This window comes from Diabrotica undecimpunctata, chromosome 9 (genome assembly GCF_040954645.1).
Source record: "Diabrotica undecimpunctata isolate CICGRU chromosome 9, icDiaUnde3, whole genome shotgun sequence".
Taxonomy (NCBI): Eukaryota; Metazoa; Arthropoda; class Insecta; order Coleoptera; family Chrysomelidae; genus Diabrotica; species Diabrotica undecimpunctata.
The window spans coordinates 12036261-12064220 of NC_092811.1; the positions used below are offsets into that span (position 1 = coordinate 12036261).

The 27960-nt window shown below is 36.2% G+C and overlaps 1 protein-coding gene across 1 annotated transcript in view; it reads right to left on the minus strand.

The window, feature by feature from the left end:
* Positions 1-27960, minus strand: part of Meltrin (disintegrin and metalloproteinase domain-containing protein meltrin) — a 223695-nt gene that overhangs the window by 41081 nt on the left and 154654 nt on the right. Inside the window, 6 exon segments of the mRNA XM_072542743.1 lie at positions 451-776; positions 6088-6236; positions 12160-12329; positions 13736-13906; positions 23445-23714; positions 25927-26082. Of these exon segments, the coding sequence (XP_072398844.1) occupies positions 451-776; positions 6088-6236; positions 12160-12329; positions 13736-13906; positions 23445-23714; positions 25927-26082 (1242 nt within the window).

The following is a 27960-nucleotide window of genomic DNA, read 5'->3' on the forward strand; positions in this document are numbered from 1 at the left end:
AAGGCACAAAGGCGTACTCTATATTATTAATAAAAACTATATTAGGGCCGTGCTGTATTCATCGCTTTGCCATCAACTGTAGATCTTCCCCGGTTTTAACACGTTCGCTGCCAAACATATTTTTTAGCATTTGTACCTCACGCCGGACATATATTTTACATTGAGCTCTAATGGGCCGCTATATGAAAAGAACGTTGGTCCCATCGGGGCAGCGCGGCCAAGTGAGGTAAGTTAATACTGAAAGGTACCAACTCAGAGCTTACGAAAGCAGTCACGAGGATTTCCTGTTGCTTCAAATGTCTCTAATTCTTATTTACATAAGATTTAGATTAAGACTATATAACGCTCTTGTTTATACAATTTTCTATGATTAAAAAAAGCATAAAAGGATAAAGAATATATGTACTTGAAAACTTTTAAGAAACTATTAATATCTATTAAGAAACTTACCGTAAGATCACAGCATTCTCCTGTTGCACAGCTAGCGTTACTATGCAACATACACGTAGTAGCGTTACAGCAATAATTATCACAGTGTTCCTCCAGGCCGCAATCGCACTGCTCGCCCGGCTCTACGAACCCGTTTCCACAAACGGGGCTATCGAATAACGCTTTAGGCTTGTTTTTTAGGCAGTAATCCATCCCGTGGGTGAACGCTTGCAGAAGATAGTTAAGACTGCACGAGGACCAATGTTTCGGAGCGATGGTGGAGCTGCTCGGGGCCATTATGCAACGGTCGTCCGGACATTCGCACTCGTTCGTGTCGTGTTCCATACCTGTCAAATAGATAAGAATTAACAAAACACAATAAATTGATTTTCTAAATTTTTTATTAGTATGACATCAAACGTCCGAAATGATGGCATCTCCTGAGGTAAAATGTTCCGCAAACAGCCTCCTTTCGGATAAACGAGAGAGGATTATTTCAGGTAATCAGTAAAGTAATAAATGTGCACTGAAAAATAACGACCAGATAAAAAAACCAAGCACGAAGCAAATGTTTGAAGGCAATTTAATAGGAAGTTTAGGAAGAGAAAACGTCAGACAAATGGTGCATAAAAAGTATAGATTGATAAACTTATATCAGAGTTGCAAGGGAATAATCAAATTGATGAACAAAGAAATGAAAGAAAACTTGAAAGGAAAAGACATCGTCAGATTTAGACATGAGACTGAGGAGCATTTTTTATTGCCTATGTATATCACAAGAATTCCATGAGGTTTTTATTTAACACTTAAGGTTGATCCACACCCCCTAAAAGACAAACTACACATTCAAAAAAATTAAAAAAATTTGGGAAGGTATATGTGATCACTAGAAGTATCTTGACAAATTTTGAGCAAACTTCATGTTCTCCTCTTCGAAAAAACTCCAAAAAAATACCTTTTTCCAAGTATAAAGCGGAAAAACCAAACATACAATTTTCTTATTTTACTTACAGCATAAAGATATAATCCTAAGAAATACTTTTATTTGAAAGAATTTTTTGATAATTTTTGAATCTACAGTTTTGCCACAATAGGAAAAAATAATATGTTCCGGCTTATAATAAAGCTACCGGTAAGAAACCGGACAAAATTTTAATAACAACATATATAAAACTGTAAAAGTGGAAAATATTTGCAATGTAACGTTGAATATTCTTTAAAAAATCTCGTTAAACAAGAATTATATATTAAACTGTCGCCATCAAATTGTGTAGAGAGGTGGCTCCATCTGAAACATCGGTAACATTTATCATCGATAGATAGCATCACTTTCGGCTTCGAAACGCTTCAAACAAAACCTCATACTAACAGGGTTGCCATATCAATTACTTTGTACAACACTTTGGCAGATTACAACAAAATTTAATAGAAATGTTATCGGTTTGAATTTTGAACTGGCCATGCTCAAACTTACAGTTGAAATAGTATATACAATTAAGTAAAAAATTTTATCACAGCAGCATGCCGCCGTTGTCATCTCTAGGATCAGAAACAAATTAATTGAGGATGCAGATCAACCTTAAGAACTGCGTTTAAGATTGTTAACCAAGTATAAACATAATCCAATTGTTTATTTACACTATGAATTTAAAATAAACGTCTTAGTTTTTTAACCAGAATATACGTTAGAAAGATCGGAAATTGAAGTTAATTGCGATTCAGATAAATAAATAACAAGAAATCCCCACCAAAATATCGAAGGAAATTCGCATGGCAGCCAGAGAACATTTTGGCTGAATAGGAGGCCAATTAAGTTAATTTAAGATGTTAAAACATCTTTTTAGGCCTGAATCAATAAGTATTTCATTTTTAATTGATGTCTTGATTTGCTTGTCATTTTACAGTTAATTTTTTTTACAGAAGTTTGTACATCATTTTAAGTTTTTTAAACTATGGTGTACAGCCAACAATTTTGAATTATCCTTAACAAGTTAAAAAAAAAGAAATTATTGAGGGCCACAAGAGAAAAATAGTAAAACATAAAAAGTAGGATTTATTTCTGTTTGATATCCAATAAACTATATTACAAACAACATGTTTTTATCAGTTTCATTTAATTTCAGCCCATTAACTAGTTTCAGTTCCATTTTGCTTTGTACAGTTTTAATATCTTTCAATAACAGACGCTGCATTGACTGATTTCACTACTTGCGATACGTGAGTGCAATAACCCGAATCTTAAATTATATCTAATGCGTTTTCCGTTTTATTAAAATCGTTTTCTCATTTTAGTAAGTGAAAAATAAATCACCTCAAATCGATTGGAAAGTCTAGACTACGCTTCCAAGGCCCATTTATTAAAAGGTGTGTCTACTAAACCGTGTATAACAACAGGTGGGTATTTTATTTCTTGCTTTGGTTTCAGGTGATAATAAAGAAAAGACACTAAAGATTTACGTGAACTGAGCCGGAATTATCAACATTTGTCTTCCTCGTCATGAGTGAATACCACGTTAAGGAGTCTATAAGTAGCTGTAGGAATAGTGGCGCAGTAGCAGAAAAAGAGAAGACGTGATCGACGATGGAAACAGAATGCATGTGTGAAATAAAGAGCCGAACCGAGAAGAAACGACACTGTAAGAAACTGTGTAGCAAGGTGGATGAGGAAGTGTAAATTCAGCGGTACAATATCGTCATAAAACCGTCTAAGTTATACCCCGGTACGAGATGCCACTGTACAGGAAGCTCGATATTACCAGCCATTGGCACGACGTGCAACGGGACGCTCTAGCCGAACGGGCGTGGTTTTCGAACACATAAAGCGCTATATAGAGAATAGAGATTTACGGTGAATTGGAAGATCTAGAGGCGAGTGCTACTCCCAAAATAGGAAGAGAACTATCGAGTTATTTTCCTTCTGTTCTGTATAGGTAAACTGTAGGAGACGATGCTAAGAAGACCCATCGACCAGAAAATAAACAAAGATGAAGCTTGTCGTCTAGGCAGTGCGGTTTCGTTAGAGGTGTTCTGGGAGTTGTACAAGTTAGCTGCTAGCCAGAAGTGCACGATCCTACTACTCTTTGGCGTCCAGAATGCTTCCTAATGAAAATAAATATTGAGTTTACTACCTGTCAAAGGAGAAGATCGTGATAGAAAAAGGGTTGGTGGTCGCTGCGGCGGTTGGAGTGTCGCAATGGTCTGAATATGCTGGTAGTAGCACGTGACATTGAAGATTCTATCAGGATGTTCAGATGTCACCAAGTCAAAAAATACATGAAAGGGCTAGACTTGGCTGCAACTAAGAACAAAGCCATAGTGCTCAAAGGACTACGGAAAATGAAGGGAATAACATTCGAATCTGTAAGAGTGAGCGTAATTCGAAAGAAAAACGTGAGATACTTAGATATGAACCAAAATAGAACTAGTGCGAGCACGTAAGAGTGATCGGGCAGGGTGGATTGTAACCATCATTGGGGGACCTTAAACCGATGGTGTAAAAGATCATGAAGGCATTATCTAGGAAGAGTCTGCTGAGGGTGGTCCTTCATGACTTCCAACCGAGGCTCTTGAAGTCATGAAGGATCCCAATGCACGTGCTAGCGAAGAAAACAAATATATGATAGAAAAGTGAAGATTCAACAGAATGGAAATGATTTAAAAAAAAAAGAGGTGTAGGATGGAATGGAGAATGTGATACAGTTTCTCTATTTTCTCCCTCTCCCATCGGCTTACCTTTCTCTCTCTCATCGGCTCCCTCCCACTCTCTCTGTCATCGGCTTTTCTCTCTCTCTCTTTCTCTCTTTCATCGGCTTCTCTCTCTTTCTCATCGTTTTTTCTCTCGTCGTCTTCGCTCTCTTTTCCTCGTCTCTCTCACTCTCTAATCGGCTTCTCTCTCTCTAATCAGCTTTCATCACTCTCTAATCGGCTTCTCTCTCTCTAATCAGCTTCCATCACTCTCTAATCGGTTTCTCTCTCAATTTGGCTTCTCTCTCTAATCGGTTTCTCTCACTCTCTAATCGGCTTCTCTCTATCTCATAGGATTCTCTTTCTCTAGCTAATCCGCTTCTCTCTCTCTATCTCATCGGCTTCTCTCTGTCGATCTCATCAGCTTCCCTCTCTATCTCCCATCGGCTTCTCTCCCTCTTTCTCATCGGCTTCTCTCCCTCTTTCTCATCGGCTTCTCTCTCTCTCATTCATCGGCTTCTTCCTCTCTCATCGACTTCTCTTACTATCATCGGCTTCTGTCCCTCGCTTTGGCTTATCTTTCTCTCATTGACTTGGCTTCTCTCACTCTCATAGTTTCTCGGCTTCTTTCTTTCTAATCAACTCTCTCTCTCATCTGCTTCGCCCTTTCTCATTGGTTTATCTTCATCTCATTGGTTTCTCTCTTTCTCATTGGCTTCTCTCTTTCTCATTGGCTTCTCTCTTTCTCATCGGCTTCCGTCTCTCTATCTCTCATCTGTTTCTCACTCTCATCAGCTTCCTTCTCTATCTCATCGATTATATATCTCTCTCTCTCTCTCTCTCTCTCTTTCATCGGCTCCTCTTTATCTCTCTCTCTCGCTCTCTCTTATCAGATTCTCTTTCTCTCATTGACTTATCTTTCCCTCATTGACTTATCTTTCTCTCATTGACTTGTCTTTCTCTCATTGTCTTCTGTCTGTCTCTTCGGTTTCTCTCCTTTATCGGCTTCTTTCTCTCTCTCATCGGTTCTCTGTTTAACACTCTCATCGACCTCTTTCTCACTCATCGGCTTCTCTATTTCTATATCCCTCACTCTCTCTTTTATTGGTTCCTCTAGTTCTCTCTCCCATTCTCTCTTTCTCAAATAAACAAACTCTATGTGTGTTGACTTTGAAAAAAGCAGAACTACATAAATTAGACGTATTCGAAAGATGGTGCTACCATAGAATGCACGCATAATGCCGTGGATAGACCGTATTACAAATGAAGAAGTGATGAAGAAGAGATTAAGAGAATGGTGTAATATGAGTTTAACTCAATTATTTAGGACAGCTGTGAAAGTTGGAATGATTTAAGAAGAAGAATATATCACTGTCTATAAAATAAGTAAGTAGAATGTATGGATATTATTTAGTCTAATCTCTCCTTATAGATTTCAGTACTCCACTAGGGCTAAGCTAGGTTTCTATTGAAGGTATAAAAACAAATTAAGTCCTCTGTGAACTTTACTAATTACTACAACATCAAAATATGTCAAAAGTGATAAAAAATATAAAAGAAAGACAAGAAAACGAAGTGGTAAATCCCACTAGAACATCCACCTTACTGTACCAACTTATCACCGTGTGAGAAAGTGTTTGTTTTATTAAAAAAGCCAGTAAAAGTGCGTAGGAACATAAAGGAAGAGACTGTTGTCGAGAAATGGTTCCGCAATCAACTGCAAAGATTTTATCAGCAAGCTATTTATAAATTAACTAAATAATGGGACTCATATATTAAAGTTAATTCTTTTAAATGTGATGGATTCGATCATTACTTGATGGAAATTCATTTTATATGAATTCAATTTATATTAATCAACAAAGTTTTCAGTGTTTTCTTTTAAATGTATTAATTCGATTTTAAAATGTATGTTAATATAAAACACGTTTAAGTGTCGGAGCAGTAGACACCGACCACATAAAAAATCCTTACCGAAATTATGGCCCATTTCGTGAGCCACGGTGGTAGCAACAAGTCCGACAACAGGTGAATGGTCCGTGTTCACTCCGCCGGAGAATTCGTAAGTACAAATGGGACCTTTAAGTGCTTTTCCCACAACGCCATGATCAAAATTAAATTTCCTGAAAAAAATTACTCCATTAGATAAAGAGGTCAAAGCGGTTAGTTACGATTTCATTAATTCTAATTGACTATAATTCGGCGCAAAAAAATATGATAGCAAAGCGGTTGTAGGTTGTATAAATGGAGCGGTTAGTAATAAAAAAAATCTAAACTGTGAGTTTAATAACGAGCAAAACATTTAAAGTATTACGTCAAACATACGGAGTAATCACATATTACTTTTTACAAAAATTTACCAATCGAAATAAGCTATATAGGTAAAGATATGTGTGTGCAATCTCTGGAGAAAAATATAAATAAATCTCTTAGCAAATAGGGACACAAACCTATTTGCTCCCCACATATACAGTGCAAGTCAAAAGTACGTTCCCCTCGTATCTTTTGAACGGTTATACAAATACTAGTGAAATTTTGAGGGAGGTAATAAACAGACGTAGGCTTCTTAACCAATCATAACAAGTGACGTAATAGTGACAGATGACGTTACAGCGCCACTGTGACAGATAATTTTAAATGGGACCTTATGGCAAGTGATACCTCGTTTGAAAGGTATTGAAAATACCTATTCAACCATACTAACTTTATTTGAGTTTAAGCTCATGTTAATGAATAAATTAAATAAATACTAAAATTGTAGTTTCGCATTTAATTAATAAATATTAAAACCTCCGCCTCTAGTTACTTGTCAAAAAGTTGACGGTTTTTAAATCTCTACTAGTTTTTACGCCAACGTCAACTTTTTTGGCAATTAACCAGAGGGGAACCAGAATATTTATTAATTAAATGCGAAACTACAATTATTTTAATATAAATATTCAATCATAGTAATTTTGTTTGGATTTAAGATGATTTTGACGAATAAATTAAATAAATACTAAAATTCTAGTTTGGCTTTTAATTATTAAAAATTCTAACGTCCGCCTTTGGTTACTTGTGAAAAAAGTTGACGTTTGTCAATTCTCTAGTTATTTTCTACTATGGGCTGATGATGATGAGAATGGTACGTACTGTAGCCGACAAAGTGGCAGCTGTGTTAATACTTGGTGAATGTGGAAATAATTTCCATGCAGCGGAAAGTCGTTTTAATAAGAGTTACCCCGATCGCCCTACATCGTTTGTTTATTTGAGGAAGCTTCTTCGGAAGTGTATATATATATATATATATATATATATATATATATATATATATATATATATATATATATATATATATATATAATAACAAAATCATCCCCTATTTCCAAGTTTCATTAAAACATAAATTAAAAATAATATATCAAATATTTCCGCCATACAAATCCACCCGTCCAACTAATTATGCAATGTCCCCTGTAGAAGTTCATAATTGTCTCAAACCTTGGAATTTGGTGACACATGGCCCTTAAAAAAAAATTTTCGGTATCGCGTCAAGTTGTTTGCTTAGATTGCAATAAATCAGAACTTTGTTGGTCTTCAGTGGAGAACCATCTAAATGAAGCCAAATGTTCGTTTAAAATTTTTTAAATATTCATATCTACGAATATGAACATTATTTTCTGCAAAGTTTGTGTGTTTTTTGTTTTCTTTTTGTTTTCTCTTTTTTGGTTAAGTTAGTTTTAAATAATGAGTAAAGTGTACAGTAGATATATGATAACATCGATAATATACTACATATTGAGTTGTAAGTTATGAACTATAAACATCTGTATTTCTTATAAACTCTATGTCATTTGTTATATTTTAGAGAACTGATGAAGCTTTAGAAATATAAAGCGAAACGTCTTCGATAAACTTATGAAGTAGTTGACTTCTTTTTTTATTTGCCAACCTGAATGACCGATTAAACCTCTGAATTCACTAGTTGAATACTTTAGAAATATATATATATATATATATATATATATATATATATATATATATATATATATATATATATATATATATATATATTATAACAATAACCGATCAAAAAATACGAGGGGGACGGACTTTTAACTAGCACTGTATAATATATTCATATGCATTGGAGCACTTGATCAATGAGGTGCTCAGATAATGGGAACTAAAAGAAAACACCTAAACATTGTAAATAACAGAAAAACAAGTTTATAGGACATATCTACAGAGGAGAAAAATAAAACTTCCTACGAATCATAATGGAAGGGAAAGTGGAGGGAAAAAGAGGTCCTGGAAGAAGAAAATGCTCGTGGCTGAAGAATATAAGACACTGGACAGGCATGGAAATCCACTAATTATTAAGAACAGAGCACGTGATAAACAATGAGAAGGAGATAGAAGGGAACTGAAAGGGAACACCTAAACATTGTCAATAACAGAAAAACGAGTTATCTAGGATATACCTACAGAGGAGAAAAATAAAACTGCCTTCGAATCATAATGGAAGAGAAAGTGGAGGGAAAAAGAGGTCCAGGAAAAAAATGCTCGTGGCTGAAGAATGTCAGACACTGAACAGGCATGGAAAACCATTAATTATTAAGAACAGAGCACGTGATCAACAATGAGGTGCTCAGATGGATGGGAACTGAAAGAAAACACCTATACATTGTAAATAACGAGTAATCTAGGACATATCTACAGAGGAGAAAAAAAACTTCCTACGAATCATAATGGAAGGGAAAGTGGAGGGAAAAGGAGGTCATGGAAGCAGAAAATGCTCGTGGCTGAAGAATGTAAGACACTGGACATGCATTATTAAGAACAGCTTACGATAGGTAACAATTTTCTGTAATTAATGCCAACCTTCAGTAATGGAGAAGGCACCTTAAGATGAAGAAGATATCACACCAGAAAAAAAATCGTGTGAGCCAAACAATCCTTATTTAATAAACAGTAGCTCAAAAAAGCTCTGTAGTATTTATTTGAATCCATGTCCTTCAGTGCCTTAGGAGCATCTTAGCCAGATTCTTTTTAAAGACTTCGTCTGTCATATATTTTTTCTTTTATTATTACTTTTAACACTTTTGTTAAATCTCTTGTCACTTCGCATCACGTGGATTAGAAACTCGACATTGCGTTTTCGAACTGTATGAAACACGTCCTTATCTTTGTGTAGTCTTCTTAATATTTCTTCATTAGACATTTCTTACAGGAAATCCTGATTATCCTTCTAATATAGCCACATTTCAAAAACCTTCCGCTTTTTTTTTGTGGATGCATTATCTGTTTCGGAAATATATTTTTTTCCTGGTCAGGTGCTACCAAAAAGCGACCTGCAGAGCAGAGTATTGATTCGTTAAGACTAGGCAAATTTTGCCGACCGTTAGGAAAAAGCTGGATGCACCGTTTGATCTTTGTCGACCAGGTTCACACAGGTGTGCAGGTGATTAGGTGACAGAGTGTAGTCATAAAATCATGGTGTACGACAGATGCCCGACGCTCTTTGTACCTAACCGAATTAGAAGATGACCTAACCTGTCTAAGTTACCGAGCTTCACCTAGACTTCTTCTTCTTTTTATATAGACATAACTCTGTCTGTTTTTCAACGTGCCTCCAATAAGTTGTCGTTCCATCGTTTTCGTGGTCTTCCTACTAATCGTCTTCCTATTGGGGAACCGTCTCTCGCCGTCTTTATTACTCTATTTGTTGTCTTTTTACATTTTACTCTTCTCTTTCTTATCCAGCTTATTTCTTACTTCTAGCTCTGTCCCATAGTGTCTTAATCAATTTTTCTAAGTGTTTTCATCTCTGCTGTTAACATCCTTTTTGTCCTTTCTGTGTCAGGTCGTGTTTCTGCCGCGTATGTCATTATTGATCTGATCGTTTCTTTCCCGATATTTTTATATCTCCATATTGTTTCATTCAGGCAGTCTGCGGCTCTGTTTGCTCTATTCACTTAATCTTCCACTTCAGTTTCGAGCTTTTCGTAGCTAGATAACGTCATGCCTAGATATTTAACCTCCATCACTTGTTCTATTATCTGACCTTCCAAGTCCCAATTTACATCTTGGTAAATTTGCTATTGTAACCATCCATTTTGCATTTTTTGGGGAAATTAACATGTTAAATTTTCTGGCGGTTGGCATACGTTGTAAATCGTCTTCACTTTGAGAGAGTAGTATTGCGTCGTCTGCATAGCAGATTATTTTAAGTTGTTTTTCTCCCATTTGGTATCCTTTTTTAGTTCTTACTTTTTTTATTATTTCGTCCATAATCAGGTTGAACAATAGAGGACTCAGGGAATCAACCTGTCTTATCTCATTGCCAGCTTCCATAGGATCGGTTAGTTCTTCTTCTACTTTTACTTTTATTGTTGTTGTTTTGGGAGATATTTTCGATCGTTTTGAATATTCCTAGATGCATCTTGCTTGCGTACAGGAAGTGGATAACGTCTTTTAATTTGACCCGGTCAAATGCCTTCTTAAACCATTTGACCTTGTTGTTCTTCTAGCCTAACCTAGACGAACTAGCTAAATAATAACACACTGGTACAAAGATATACTTCTCTTCTTTTAATCTTTTAAGTCGTATAATTTTTTTCGTATATCAAATGTCAACTATCATGTCGAACTGTTCTTCGTTTCGTATGTCAATTGTTAAATCATTAAGCCAAACAGAAACAGTCTATCATAAATCTATTCTCTCTCTTCCGCTCACCCTCTCTAGCTCGCTAACACTCGCTGGCTCACTATTTCTCGCTCACCTCACCCACTCTCGCTTACCCTGTCTCTCGCTCAAACTATCTATCGCTTATACTATTTATCTCTCTCAACCACTCTCGCTCACTCTCTCTTTCACTCATTTTCTCTTTCTCTCTCTCTCTCTTTCTCTCACTCAGCCTCTCTCTCATTGTTAGGTCATCTAAAGATTCCCCACCTTTTTGCTAATTTTATTTTTGAAGAGACACATTTAAATACCTTTTAAGACAGCGTGGCAGATCTACCATCTGTCTGAAGCGATTTGTTATTTCCTTCTTCTTCTTCCTCTTCATAAGCAATTCTATTTGTTCATTGGCGGATTAATACCTCTATGGAAGGTTGTGCAGTCATCCATCTTTTGCGCAGTCATCTGATACTACTTCTGCCGATTGGTGACATCTTCTAATGTCTTCACTTCTCTTTCGATCTCTCAGCGTATTTTTTCTCAGTACACCCATCTCTGCCGTTTCCAGTAGCCTTTGTGTTGTGGCTGTGTCGGGTCTTGTTTCTGAGGTATATGTCATTATTGGTCTTACATTGGCTTTATAAATTCTTGACTTCATCTCAGTGTAAATGTGTCTGTTTCGCCATATAGTATTATTAAGGCATCCTGCCAGTCTCTTTGCTTTTTGTACTTGATATTGTTGTGGGAATACGTTGGAATTTTTTTATGGAAAAGTTATACAATCAATGATAAAGATAAGGATCTCAATATTCTGAAAGTGTAAATCGAATGAGCCAAATACAACTAAGAACAAAATATCTACCGTTTTATGAATAATATTATTAAAAAAACAGAATGATTAACAAAAGACTGTAGATAATTTGATCTCAATAAGATCAAAATAATTTTTTATACTGTTACACAAACAAATCTACTTTAAATATGGGAACATCCACCTTCTAATCCAGACATGACTCCTAGGGATTGTCACTTAGTTTTTAATTTAAAAATTTATATTTATAGCTTCCCCGAATACTTTTTTTCTGTCAGATATTCTTTTGTGTTGAAAAACAAAAATAAAATATACAACAGCAATCGCCAATTGGGTAAAGCTTCTTTTCGAAAATTTTAAAATTATTTTTTGGGATCATTAGTAAAGCAATCTTGGTATATCTAAAAAGCAAATGACGCTAACAAAAACAGATAAGTCAGTGAATTCATATATGCTTTCAGGTCATATCATTGGCCGGAAAAGTCCGTAATTTGAAGCAAAAATATGTCGTTTCGCGGAATCTCAACATAGGTGACGTTTACTGTACTTACTTTCTCGTTTAAATACTTACGTTAATAATTGAGCATTGTCGTTGGGGTGACTCTTAATAAGCTTCTCTCTTCGGTAATGGAGAAAATTCGTGAGCGTCGTATCTCCATTAGGAGAGAAATTAATTTCATCGTTTTCGGTCCATATCACTACTCCTACTAAAGCTATAAAAATATTTAAGGGAGAGTAAAGCTGAAATAAAGAAAAAAATTGTTTAGCAACTTTTAATAGTGAGGCAACCTAATAATTTGTGAAAAATAGACCTCGAACAGTCAGATCTCGGGATAATCCAGAGTCATTGCCAAACACTAAGAATTAAATATGTAAAAAGCAAATCCATTACGCTCTTTTTACCGTACCAAAAGTCAAATCCTATACTAAACTTGTGCCTTCATAAAAAGCCAATCCAAGCAGAAGTAGATACCGCCTGAGTATACAGTGGCCGGTAAACATACTGACCACCAGAGAGCATTTCCTATGGTTTAAACCAAGTTGAGCTGTAAGACTTTTGAATGCCTTGAAGGTGGAGCCTACTAGTCTGTTCCATATCTTCACCACTAGTCCAAGAATCTTGGAATCTTCGCAAAATAAGATTCTTGAGACTACCTCGACCAGTACTCCATTCTTCTCATCCACCTTGCCTGTGGGACCAGTTTCGTGTCCCACAGGCAGAGATGAGTTACATCAAGTTGACCTTAATGGTCGGTGCAAATCAGCAAGTGCTCCCTTGCACTCAAGAATCAGCTTATGAGCTGAATGTGGATTCTTCCAGAGCCTTTAGAGCTGCTCAACTGTCAGAGAAGATAGATATGGTCCTGCGTGGACAAGCCTAATATATTAGATACGATAAAATTAATTACAGGGACTGTTTCTGAACTGTACAGTGGTTCGGGAAGATTTAAACAACTCGTCGCTCTTCATCTAACATTGGATCATTTTGTTTATTATCAGAGGTACTTCACATCACTTTACCGGTCTGGTTTTTAATGTGTGTACATTTTCTGCATAGAAATAGTAACTAAACGACAAAAATGTGGTAATAATGAAACAAAAATTAAAAGCAATGTAGTAAATCTACAAGATTGAACCAGCAGAAAAGAAAACTAAAATTGAATACATTTGTTTCAAAAATTGAGAAAATAGTTTGGTTAAAGACTGTAGTGTGAAGAATGTTAAAAACAAGACTCTAAAGGAAGAATCATATATTTAGAGAGAGAGTGAGCTAACGAGAGAAAGAAAGAGAGAAAAAGGAGAAATGAACGAATGAGAAAGATAATAAGGGGAAAAGTGAGCGAGAGAGAGAGGAAGAGGGAGCGGTGAACGAGGGAGCGAAAGGTATGCACTAGTATATATAAAAAATTCTAAATATTAAAATTCGATAGTGATATATTTAAAGGAATCATTAAATACATAGTCACAAAGTATTCGTGTTTATCGAATATTTAAATTGAAAACTGAACGTGACACGAAAAACATTATTTTAAACAAACAGTTTGATAAGAAAAGTAGTAAATGATCATTAATAAAAAAATTACCGCAAAAAAACATAAACATGGTAATTATTCTGTAATGAGTGTAATTAAAATAAACAAACTTACTCCGTTGATAATGTTGGCAATAGTTTTGGCATGGTTTACAACCTTGGTTTTACTTTCTCCCAATTCTTTGTATTCTTGATTGTCTATCACGAGCACTAATTCTACATATTTGGATTCTTTGTTGGCATTGTAAGGTCCCCTGACTAATTGTTCGTCTGTATCTCTCTTATACTAAAAAATAAATAAATAGATAAATAACAACACAAAACCACGCAACAACAATTATCACTACTTTCTATCTTCATTCTCGTATAACGAAAAATCTAAAATAACGGACAATTTTGTTTTCAATTGTTTTTCTTGACATAAAAAGGTATGTAAATGATGTAAAATCTTAAAATTTTGTCTTTTAAAACATTTCAAATGGGCACATAAACGTTTTATAAAAAGGAAAAATTAATTTTTTGCTCCGAAAACAGCAAAAACGTTAATTGTTTATAAGTCTCGTAAAAATCAAACCTACACCTTTGTTATTGCTATAAAAGATGTGTCATGATGTTTAATGAATCCTCAAAATTTCAGATCGATCTATAAATGAAGTTTCCGTAATATATATTGTAGAATGCTTTTTTTATTTCGAATTAACGTGCCTCAACATCTTTGGTCATTGACACGGGAGCAAAGGTTTAGAATAGTACCTACAGAGGTATGATACAGAGTTTACAATAGTAAATAATAACAATATTATGTAAATTATTTTGTTAAACAACTGAAGGGGTACGGGAAAGAACGATCAGAGTCCATTTTTAGTCGGAATTTAGATATTGGCGTCATATTTAAGCATTTTGCGGAAAGAACCCAAACATGGTTTCGTTTGTACATTTAAGGTCACTGCACAGAAGATAATAAAGGGCAAGGATATAAGCTAACGGAGAATACCGATCAAGTTCCTCGCGCTGACAGCTAATAACGATCGAGTTCCGACGACCTTCTAACTAAACGTAGCTATCATCTTTTTCAAGTGCCATCTCCGAGGCGGAGGTCGGCAATCATCATAGCTATTCGGACTTTTGAGACGGCTGCTCTGAAAAGTTCATTTGATGCACAACCGTACCAGTTTCTCAGGTTGCGCAGCCATGACATTCTACGCCTCCCTATGCTTCTCTTTCCTTGGATCTTTCCCTGCATGATCAGTTGGAGCAAGGTGTATTTCTCTCATAGCTATAGCGATACGTAGCTATACGTAAGTCGAAAGTGTTGCCTGAAAGGGTGCCGATGATGGTTTTTCGATGTTGGAACACTTTCTTTTGCATATTTTGAACTTAAACATACGCCATCTAATAATTTTTGTGATTCGTGCGGCACAACCGTGGTAGTTCCCTCGAAAAATCAGGCACGTAAGAGAAAATTGGAACCTGTTACATTAAAGAAGCTGTATTATGAACCTCTACCTATTAAGACGACTAAGAGGCATGATTTATTGCACCTGACTCAATTCCTGACAAATCCTGAAGCGCATTTCTTTTGCCAAAGACTATTACCCCATGCCGATAAGAATGAAGGTAGTGATGTGGAATTTGTCGACGATCCACCAATCGATACTTAACGCGCAAAATAGATCGAGTCCAGCTCCTTAAATAAAAATTTGAAGATCTTATAGTACAATAATAACCTGATAATTAAAAATGTTGTATTTAATTTTTCTTAACCAAAATAAACGACTTTAAACTTTATAATTCGATTTGTACAAAATAAACAAAATGTAACTTTGATCGTTCTTTCCCGTGGCCTTCAACTGTGTAGTCTTTAAGAAGTCCAGCTCTTGAGTCAGCTGGAACAGAAGTTCTTTTAAACTCTGGGTTATATTGTTGGCAATGCGAGTGGCCTAGTAGTGTAGACATTTTGTGAGGATGTGCTTGACGGTAATAGGGATATCGTTGCAGTGGGAGACTGTTGGTCTGTAGAGGACATACGATGACCGTGTGTCAAACGTGTGTGTCCTTTCCTCAATCTTCGTATTGCTATCTTCTCTTTTCTGTTCAGAGATGCTAGGGATAAATAGCTCTTAACATTAAGTTGTATTTCTCTGAGCTTTGTGTATTTGGTGATCCAAAGTTCCTGCCACTTATATTCCTTTTGAATTTTGATTTTATATCTTCTTGGAGCTGTATGTTTGTAGGTGGGTAAGTTCGTTGTAGATGCTTCTTTTGCAGCGCTGTCAGCCATCTCATTTCCTTGGATGACGATATGAGAAGGCACCTATATTATTGTTATTGAAGTCCCACGGGAATTGTGGAGATGGATAGATTCTAGTATTTTTTGCACTAGGTGATATTGATTGAAATGATTTTCTAACGAATGAGTTGCGGATAAGGAATCGATGCACAGAGCTAGACTTTGATGATTGTCAAAAGGGAACTCAAGAGCTTTTGAAATACTGAAGAGTTCTTCTAAAAACACGCTACATTTGTTGGATATTCAGTATTGTCCTAATACTGTATCAACTGTAGAACAGCCAACTCCATCTGCGTTTCGAGATTACCTTACAGAGGGAAGTGTTTATGAAAGAAGGTGATCTAGACCATGGCAGGGATTCTGATTTTATAGATGCAAGTGTTTGAGATAATTTTGTGTCTTAGCACAAGGGTTGTAGGATCTGTAGGATTGAAAGTATACATCTGGGTGAGTTTACGAGTCCAGGTCTTGGCGAAGTCAGAAGATTAAATACAGGGTTAGTCAGACAGAGATGGTAATAAAATATTGAATGAGGATAAGTAAACTATACAACCATAGTGTAATTTGGATCGGATTATAGCTCGATATATTTTGAGTAGTACACTTTCATCAGCACCCTATTGATGGTGGAACAATGTCTTTAACACATTCATTCTGCTTAAACAGTTGCCTTTTATTTCATCGATATGACGACGCCAGGTGAGTTTGTTATCGACAGTTAGTCCTAAAAACTTGTAATGATCAATTGACTCTAAATTTACTCCGTTTAGTGTTATTTTTGGGTATTTCTGCGCTGTTGTATCTCCTGGTGAATTTAATTATTTTGGATTTATTGGAAGAGAACCTGAAGCCAGTTTTCTCGGACCATGTAGTAAGGGACTCGACAGAATTTTGTAATAAAGATGAGGTTGCAGCCGTGGATTTTCCTTGGCAGCGTACAATAAGGTCGTCTGCGTATAGCGCAAATTTAGCGGGAGATTTTATATGAGAGCAAATATCATTGATGGCTAGTAGAAAAAGGGTAAAACTCAAAGTTGAACCTTGGAGTACACCATTTTCAATGACATAGTTGTCGGATAATACTCGGTTAACTGTGATTCTGAAATTTCTATTATTTAAAAAGTTGTTTATAAAGCATAATTTGTTACACGTAAGATTATTTTTTACCAGAATTTTAAGGATAAACGACTTACATGTTATATCGAAAGCACTTTCTATATAAAAAGTACTGCGATTATGCCTTGCTTGGAGGCCATCTTCTTCTAAATGTGCCTATCTTCTAGAGATATTGGCGACCACATTGACCCATCTTATTCTATTCATTGGAGGCCATAGCATTTGCTATATCTGTTTGCAGGATCAAGTAGAATGCTTTAAACACGTGTATCCATCTTATCTTTTTAACAACCAACCGGATGCACGTGCGAAGCGTTTTAGTTGGAAGGCAGTTCGTTTAGTGGGGTGTAGGGGGGTGGTTTGTTGAAATTTAATTATTTTTAATTGTGATGTGGCGTCCCTGGGACAATGTGGTAGAAAATATTGCATAGGATAAAAATACTGATTTTGTAGAAAGTGCCAATGTCAGTGTGAATGTAATTCCTCCGTACTTGAGGAGTTCGTTTGGTATTATGTCCTCTCCTGGCGATTTTCTGTTTTTTAATCTAATGTTTCTTAATGCTTCCTTAACCTTTTCCTCCTCAATATTTATTTCATAGTTTGCCGTCATCTCTGGTATTGGTGGCAGGCCTACTTGCAGCAGTAAAATTGCCGGAATTTATCTTAAAAGTGAACTACGTTTAAAAATCAGTTATTTAAGCCCCGACGTTCATCCCGATAGAAAAGGCAATATTAAATTCAAAAAACAATAAGGCACCTGGACCAGATGAAATCCCGTCAGAAATACTCAAATTACTGGATGAAAGGGGAATTTCAGCACTACACAAAATATTTAACTTAATTTATGAAACTGGCTGCTATCCTCAACAGTGGTTATGCTCTACCTTTATTCCCCTGCCCAAGAAAGTCAATACAAAAAGATGTGAGGATCACAGACTCATTAGCCTGATGAGTCACACTTTAAAGATATTCTTAAAAATACTACATCAAAGATTATACAAAAAATGTGAATGGGACATCAGTGACTCCCAGTTCGGATTTAGGCAAGGTTTAGGAACACGAGAAGCAATAGTAGCAACACAGGTGCTGGTCCAAAATTGTTACGATCAGAAGAAGGATGTGTTCCTATGCTTTTTAGATTACCAAAAAGCGGTTGATCGTGTCCAACACCACAAGTTAATGCAGATCCTCAAGAAAGTTGATATAGACCAAAAAGACATAAGATGCATTGAAAACTTGTACTGGCATCAAACGGCACAGTTAAAAATAGACAATTCTATATCCAAACCCATACATATAAGCAGGGGCGTTCGACAGGGATGTGTGCTCTTTTATTTAACATTTATTCGGAAGCCATATTTCAAGAGTCTTTGGAGGATGCAAAGATGGAAATCAAAGTGAATGGAGTATTGATCAACAACATACGATATGCTGATGATGGTGTCTTAATTTGTGACAACGTAGTCGATCTTCAACAACTTGTGACTATAATCGGAGAATACAGTAAGCGAATGGGATTAGAGATTAATACCAAAAAAACCAAATTTATGATCATCTCCAGAAACTTGGATGCACTTGAAAACCATTGAAAGAGTGAGTAAATTTAAATACCTGGGATCGTGGCTTTTTAAAGACTGGGCATCGGTCAGGGAAGTAAAATGTCGCATTGAGCAAGCTCGACAAGCTTTCGTAAAATTCAAGAAGGTACTGACTTGTTCAGGGTTCGATCTTCAACTAAGACTAAGGTTTACTAAGTGCTACGTGTGGTCAGTGCTGCTATATGGCGTAGAGGGCTGGACACTCAAAACGAGAGATATAAACAGATTAGAAGCTTTCGAAATGTGGCTCTATCGCCGTATCCTAAAAATACCATGGACAGCGAAAATCACAACTATAGATGTCCTTAAAAGAATAAACCAAGAACGCCAACTTTTCGAAACCATCAAGAAAAGAAAAACGGCGTATCTAGGTCACATCATGCGAAATGAAAAATACCAGTTCCTCCAACTTATAATCGAGGGTAAAATTGAAGGCAAGAGAGGAATGGGACGCAAGAAAATGTCCTGTCTCCGAAACATAAGGCAATGGACAGGGATTAACGACATACAATCTCTGATACATATTGCAAGAAATAGAGAATTAATGGAAAATGTGATCGCTAACATCCATTAGTGGATTTGCATCTGAAGAAGAAGAAGAAGAAGAAGTTCATCCATCTCTTTGTCTTCGAATATTTTCTCTGCGTAGATGGGCACAATTTCGAAGGTTATTCCTAGTCTCGATAAATAAGAGTATTAGGCTTTATTCTCAATAAATATAGTAAATATATGGAAATAGTAAAGAACTACCCTGTATATATTTAAAGAACCGATTTAATAAATGATCAAGGTTAACCCTTGACATAACATTGGTATTAACCTCATGTGACTTCCAACCTCCCATGAAAAGATAATAAACCTATTACGAATTTTTTTAAACGGTTATATGCATTTTGATCACAGACCAGTTATTATTTCAAGCTTTATTTCGAGAACACAATGCAAGTTGATTACAGGAAACTCTCATGAACTTCTGCGAAATCGATGTTTGCAGTGTTTAAAACAAATAGGAGGTGAATCACTGTATTTAAGTGAGAGACAGTAACAAAACATTAGACGGTATTTAAATGTTAACGTGTTGCGTGTCCGTGTGTACTCGTAGATTTAAAAACTGTTTTAAAATGTATTAATTAATTCACTTCTTGCTGTTAGGGCATTATATTTCACATTATTGTTTCTATATCTATTGTATTCCTTTGGATATTTGGTACTACAGCGCGGTCGCGTTAATCCGAACGGAATCGGGTTTGTTCGGATGATCGCATCGTTTGGATTACCTATGACTTTTTTATTGGGAGAAGAAAAACTGCAAAAACACAATGAAAATGACTGAAAATGCTTTATGTATGTTAATAAAATATTCTTCTTCTTCTCATTGCGCCGTCTCCTTTCGAAGGTTGGCGATCCAAATGGCAATTGTAGTTTTGGAAACTGCTGCGCGAAAGATCTCTGCGGATGAGCGGTCGAACCATCTCCTCAGGTCTTTCAGCCACGAGTTCTGGCGTCTTCCTACTGATCTTTTGCCCTGTACTTTTCCTTCCAGTATAACTTGAAGTAATTCATATCTTTCGCCTCTCAGCACATGACCCAAGTATTGCATTTTCCTCTCTTTGATTATTCTTAGTAATTCTTTTTGTTTACACATGCGACGAAGTACCTCAACATTAGTAACTCTTTGTACCCATGGAATCCTCAACATTCGTCTGTATATATACATCTCGAAGGCATCTATTCTTTTTTCTACTTCAGAGTCCATTGTCCAACTTTCACAGCCATACAGTAAGACAGAAAATAAAATATTATATTATACAAATATATACAGGGTGTTTCAAAAAAAGGTAACCCCGTCTCTAGGGTAGGTAAAAAACTGAAAAATAGAGGGCGCTAGTTACACGGATCGTACTAAGTATTAGTCAATATAACTTTTTTAAGAGCATAATTATTAATCAAAATTTCAAGTAAACTTAAACATCATTCAATTTTACACGAAAAAGGTACTCTTGGTAAAACTCGATATTCTGTACCGTTTTCGGAATATTTTGATTTGAAAATTATGAAGTAATAATTGATGCTGGTAGTAATGATAAAGTTCTAATAGGTATACCTCTATTTTCTCCAAGTGTGCCATGGAAATCTGACATTTATTGATTGTTATGACGATAAATCAACAATAATTAGAGTTTTGAAACCTTGTTATTTGTAAAATCAAATCAAAATGTACTCAAATGTTGAATACACTGACATGTTATTAACCTTAGGCGAATGTTTAGGATGTTCTAGTGCAGCTGTGGCACGTTATGAAGAAAAGTTTCCTAGAAGAAACTTACCAGAAGAAAAACATTTAGAGCCGTTGAACGACATTGGGGAGAAACTGGGAATGTGAGACCAAATAAAATAAATTCTGGTAGACCAAGAACAACAACAACAATTAATAAAGAAAATAATATTTTAAATTTACTTGATCAAGATCCAACAGTTAGCGTAAGGAATATAGCAAGACAAACAAATACTTCTTCTTCAAGTACTTGGCGGATACTGAAAGAACAGCAATTACATCCTTATCATTACAGACAAGTCCAAGAGCTCTTGCCAGATGATCTACCGGTTAGAGTGGATTTTTGTGAAACATTGCAACAAAGGACAGCCCACAATCCAATTTTTTTTAAATGCGTTCTTTTTGCGGACGAGGCCACCTTTACGCACTTTAAGGTATGTTTAACTCCCATAATGCACACTACTGGTGTGATGAGAATCCACGAGTCAAAAGGGTATCACATTACCAAAACTCATTTAAAGTTAATATTTGGGCAGCAACTTTAGGTAACAAATTAATAGGTTATCATATTCTACCTGGAAATTTAAATGGTGATATGTATCTTGATTTTTTAAACAATTCCTTATTCGAGATATTAGAAGATTTAACGCTAAACGAGCGAAGATCTTTATTTTTTATGCACGATGGAGCTCCACCACACTTTAATAGAAGGTGTCGTAATTGGTTGAGTAATCATTTTCCATTGGTAGAGTTGCAGAAGCTCCGATTCATTGGCCTCCTCGGTCATGCGATTTTAACCCTTTGGACTACGCAGTTTGGTCGTATATTAAGGGAAAAGTCTATGCTACAGAGGTAAATTCATGCCAAGAATTGGAAGAAAGAATTCAACGTCAATTTAATGACATCATAGCTGATCCCCTACCGTTTAGAAGGTTAATGGAATCTTTAGACAAAAGAATAGACTTGTGTATTCGCGAAAACGGAGGGCATTTTGAACACTTACTGTAATTGAATTTTATTTTATGTTCTTAGTCATTAATTTAATTTTCTTCTTATGAGTTTTGTTTAATTACTAACTGTTTTATACCAGCATCAATTATTACTTCATAATTTTCAAATCAAAATATTCCGAAAACGGTACACAGTATCGAGTTTTACCAAGAGTAGCTTTTTCGTGTAAAATTGAATGATGTTTAAGTTTACTTGAAATTTTGATTAATAATTATACTCTTAAAAAAGTTATATTGACTAATACTTAGTACGATCCGTGTAACTAGCGCCCTCTATGAGAATCAGATATAAAAAATTCATGGGATGTATCAGCTTCCAAAACATATTCGTATAAAATTTCATTACAATGTTGCCAGTAGTTTCGGCAAAGAACATATTTGAATGCACGAGACTTATTAGCCGTCCCCACAACAAGCAAACGAAGTTTGTGGGTCCCTGAAGCATTTGCACAAGGCATAAAGGTGATTGTTTCTTTCATAATTTTTCGACCAGGGGCGTTCTTTTCTTGAGATGACACCAATGAGTGGTCTGGTAACATGCGCCAAAATTTGCATTATAAATTTTCTCAGGTGTCAAATTGTTTTTAATCACAAGTTCTTCAAATGAAGTTCGGAAGGGTTTGATGCCGTCGGCATTACTCAAAAGTTTCTCACCAGTAATTTTGGATTTCTAACTCAATGACGTCATTTGAAGTTATCCAATCAACCCTTACATGCACTAAAAGCTTGGTGATTTGGTGATATTTCACGATGGAAATGACAAGCTTTTTCACATAACATTTCACCACTCACGGGAACATGCTTTCTCCACTGTTGTAGGAGCCACCTGAACAATGCACTTTCTACCTTCGCATATTCGGGGGGTTTGATGGTTTTCCTCTTCTCTGGATCGCTTTCCGTTTCGCTGACGAACTTTTCGACCTATTCTTTGTTCTTCTTAATATCCCTAATAGTAGATTTGCCAATACTGAAATGTTTTGAAATGAAATTGTAGCTAGTTCCTTGTTGTATCAACTTGAGAATTTTGGTCTGCTGTTCGGTAGTCACAGTCACGTGTTAACGTGGAGCTATCGTGATATGAAAGCACTCACAGAACTAAATAATATGTAGGTGGACAAGGAAAGTAAAAACCGATGTTCGTCATGTTGATTCAATCGTGGGGAAGGCAGAGGGGAGTCGCGCGAGCCTGACTACCGCGTCGTTCTGACGACCTGGGGTTCGGATAACCACGACCGTACTCTATATATAGGATGTTTAAAAATTTCATGAACCTTGGAAATAGGCAAATATTATCGGCCTGGTCTCTTGTGATGTCATTGCTTACAATATAATATTTCGTTTCCCATACATGAAAAATGCAACGTCCGCAAGGTTAAAGAAGAAATAAATATATTTTTGTATAAGTATTACCAACTGCTAAAAATGTAAATTTTAATATGAGATCTGTTATTTAATTTTTGAATAGAAAAGTTATAATTATTCGTAATTAGCTTGTCGCTACAAGTTATTATTATTAATTGATTGCAAACACTTACCCTTAATATTCTATTATTGTTGTGAGCATGAACTTTTTCCGGATCCACCGCATCTCCGGCATACCCGCACGTCTTATTGTGTTCCAATAAATCGGAATATTTATATAAAAAATGATCGGATTCTACGTCGCCAATCGAATTTCCTTTTTCGACATAGTGCATTTCTTCACCGTCGAATATTACGCCAGAGAGGCCGTCGCAGGTCGAAAGGGCCACCCAGGAATTAGGCTTTCCACGAACTTTTCCATTATATTCACAGATATTAGCTTCCTAAAAATTCAATAACATGGTTAAGTCACAAGCGAAAGTAATAAAAATATATTGTTCTAATTAAGAACATTATTCGAGAGTAAGATCTACAAGAGATGATATTGTTTGTTTTAAAACAGACCAGTAAAACCAAATGGAAAATAAATCACTTAATGTCAAACTAGGAAAAAATATAGGATAAGTTAATTTAGTGGCCGTGTCAGCTAGCATTGTCGTGGTGGAGTATGATCCATCTTCGCTGATTTATTTTCATCTATTTAAACACCATTATAAAAATCACCATAAAAACACCATCTATAAAAATACCTGCGCGATCTGTTCTAGATCGCGCAGATATTTCCATTAAAAATCCTAATATTAATTGTTTTATATTTGTATCTCCTCTCTATGGACAATCCGTGTATTCACTTATTTCTTTGCAGTCCTCCCGATTTTTTATGGTCACTCATCATCCAGCCTCAAAAGTCCAGTGCTGAACATAGGCCTCTTCCTTGTATTTCCAACCCCGTCTATCCTGCGTCACTCTCATCAGTTTTTATTCTTTCTTCCCAAATCTTCAGCCCATATCGTGTAGGTGGTCGACAGACGTTTCTCTTGGCTTCCCTTGGTCTCCATTCCAATAACCTCTTTATCCATCGTACATCCGTCATTCTAATTGAGTATCCTGCCCATCTCCATTTTACGCTGGCTATGCATTCCATGACGTCAGTCACCTTGGTTCTTCTCCTGACCTTTTCGTTTTTTATTTTGTCTCACATAGTTACTCCTATGGATCACTCCATTCTTCTCTGTGTGACTCTTGGTTTGGTAGCAGACGCTTTTGTTAGAGTAAGTGTTTCTGCTCCGTATGTCAACACTGGGAGGACGCATTGATCAACTACTTTTCTCTTCAGGCATGTGGGCAGCTCACTTTTTGACATGTCACAGACAATTCGGAGTTCCAACTGTCTAGGAGTCTAAAGATCTGGTAATCTGGTGATCTTGGAAATAAGTGTTTGTGCGACAATCGTAGCGAACTACGATTGCCTACTAAAGTCACATTGTTTTGAGCCTTTCGACTCTCGGAACTCCTAGAGATATCGTTGCCACTTTTGACCAGAAAGGACACGGCCTTAGAGGCGTTCAGGCATAATCTCACGGATGGAAGCTTCGCACCATTACCCGAGTAAGTGCGTCAACCAAATGTCCGAACCTGTGGTTCCTTTCGATTGAGCAGGATTACTATCGCAACGACGAGTTATCAGTAGGGTAAAACTAACCTGTCTCACGACGGTCTAATCCCAGCTCACTTTCCCTGTCTATGGGTGGACAATTCAAACCTTGACGAATTCTGCTTCGCAATGATAGGAAGAGCCGACATCGAAGGATCAAAAAGCGGCTTGATCGCCACAAGCCAGTTATCCCTGTAGTAACTTTTCTAAAACCTCTTGCTGAAGACTCTTTAAGCCAAAAGGATCGATAGGCCGTGCTTTCGCAGTCTCTATGAATACTGAACATCAGGATCAAGCCAGCGTTTGCCCTTTTGCTCTACGCGAGGTTTCTGTCTTCGCTGAGCTGGCCTTAGAACACCTGCCTTAGTCGTTGACAGATGTACCGCCCCAGTCAAACTCCCCGCCTGGCAGTGTCCTCGAATCAAATCAGGCTGGAGGTAAGTTGACACTCGAAACGAAGCACACGAACTCTAGCCGGGTATACGAAAGGAGGGTCTTATCAGAACCACGAAACCGACGAACGGCACAATGCAACGAAACATCTCTCCGTGCCCTTGGCTCAAGAATACCGTGACAGTCGCCGCCTCGTGAGCGAACAACGCACGCGTTTCGCTTTACCGAGTAAGTAAAGAAACTATGAAAGTAGTGGTATTTCACCGGGAATGTTGCCATCTCCCACTTATGAGACACTTCTCATGTCTCCTTACAATGCCAGACTAGAGACAAGCTCAACAGGGTCTTCTTTCCCCGATAATTTTTCCAAGCCCGTTCTCTTGGTCAAAAAATATGGTCAATACAAATTGACCTAGATATTTATTTTCAAATAATCCAAATAATTCTTTCTAAGGTGCCGGAAAGAGTACTGCTATCATTTAGGTTTGGATTTCACCTTTTAAAAATTTAAATGTTCGAATAATTCCTGCTATTCCTCTCCAAACCAAAATGTCTACAACTAAACTACTAAAGTAAATGCATTTATTACTGCATGTGTTACTACGGACCTGAAATGTTGGCTGATGAATTTTGTAATCTCCGTTTTCTTGATGTTTGTGGAAGAATCCTTCTGGAATTAAATCTTTGTTAATGGTCAAATCTAATATCATGTCCTCTCCATCCACTTCCAGCGTGATTTGTAGATGATCAGTGTGTTTTCCCGACTGAAACAAAAAAAAAATTTATATTTTTAATTTTCTATTAGCATAAATGTTAAAAATGAAAATAGGCAATATAATATTATATTCTATTTAATTCTAACATATAGGGTGAGTCATAACTATTGGGACATAGACTAAGGACAGGTTATTTGGACCAAAATATGGCTATTGGGCCAAATATGCCTTAATAAAATGTTGCTGAGAAAAAAGATACAGGGTGTTAAAGTTAATTTTTGTTTTTCGTTTTTTGCTAATAGTTTCCCTGTATATTTATAAATTGCTATCAAAATTGGCACAGAGGCATAATCTTAGACAAGAAATAGTATTTTATTTACAATTCCACTATCAAATACCAAACTAATAAACAAAGTTGCAACTAACGAAAGGTTTCCGTTTTGACGACAAATCAAAACTAAACACACTTTAACTTAAAAGAACTCACAAAAACTCAAACTAAATGTTCTACATGGTCTCCTCCGATTTCTATGCCTTTTCTAATTCTTTTTATAAAGGATTTTCGGACGTTAAAAAAAATATTATTCTGTCCCCTTATAAGATTAGCTGCATTTTGAATGTATCTCCAAAGTTCGTCTCGTGTATTAATTTCATTTGCATAAACTAAGGACTTCATATGTCCCCAAAAATAAAAATCTAGCGGGTTGTACTTAGGACTTCTTGGTGACATTGAAAATCACTGCCTCTGCCAATCCATCGTTGAGGAAATACGTCATTAAGATGATTTCTAACAGCTAATGAAAAATGAGGTGGCGCTCCATCCTGCATAAACCACATTTTTCTTCTTACATCCAGTGACAGATCATCTAAAATATCACTAAGAGTATTTTCCAAAAAGAATAAATAAGAATCTCCATTTAAATTCGGAGGAAGAACATAAGGCCCTAGTAGTTGGTCGCCTATAATGCCACACCAAATATTCAATTTAAACTCATGCTGAAAATGTCTAGCTTTAATAGCATGCGGGTTTTCTTCTTCCCAATAATGACTATTTCGCCAATTAAAAACCCCTCGTCTGCTAAAAGTTGCTTCGTCAGTGAACATAATATTCTTAATAAAGTGTCTGTCATTGCGATGTTTATTCAGAATACGTTGGCAAAACTGTAACCGTCGTGGAAGATCTGTTGGAAGTAAATTTTGAACAGGAGTCAAGTGATAAGGATGGAGGTTCTCTTTTTTTAGAATTCTAACAATAGACGACTTACTTACTCCTGTTGCCGCTGATAGATGTCGTGAACTTATTTCAGGATTTTCATCTACTTGAACCAAAAGTTCATCTTCTTGATTAGGTGTGATTTGTTTCGGTCGACCACCCCGATTTTTAGTGTGAAATGACCCAGTTTCACCTAAACTACGATATAATCTTGCAAAAGTTTTGTGATTTGTTTGCCTTCGGTTTGCGTATAACATTCCATACCTTCTGGCTGCCGAGCGACCGCAAAAATTTTCTTGTGCGTATACGCAAATCATATCTCGCATTTCTTCATTAGTAAAATGATTGTGACGAGGCATTTCAATCAAAAAAAGTAATGATTATTTTTAAAAAATGCAACATTACACTACACTGTCACATCAAAAATAATTTACTCTGAACAAATGACATTTACCAACAACAATTATCTGACAGTCCAAAGCATACTTTTCATAAATGAAATAATATTTGAAATCCTTTTTTAAGACTCTAAGCAGTTCGACTGCGTTTTTATCGAAAACGGCTGAAATTATCATGTTTAAACAAGAGTACCAATTTTACGTAAAAATGATGTTTACGTCATATTTTCTAATAAAAATTACTAAAAAGTTTCATCAGAAAAAGTTTAGACTCAATTTGATCATTAGGAATGATCCACGTGGCGCCCTCTATGA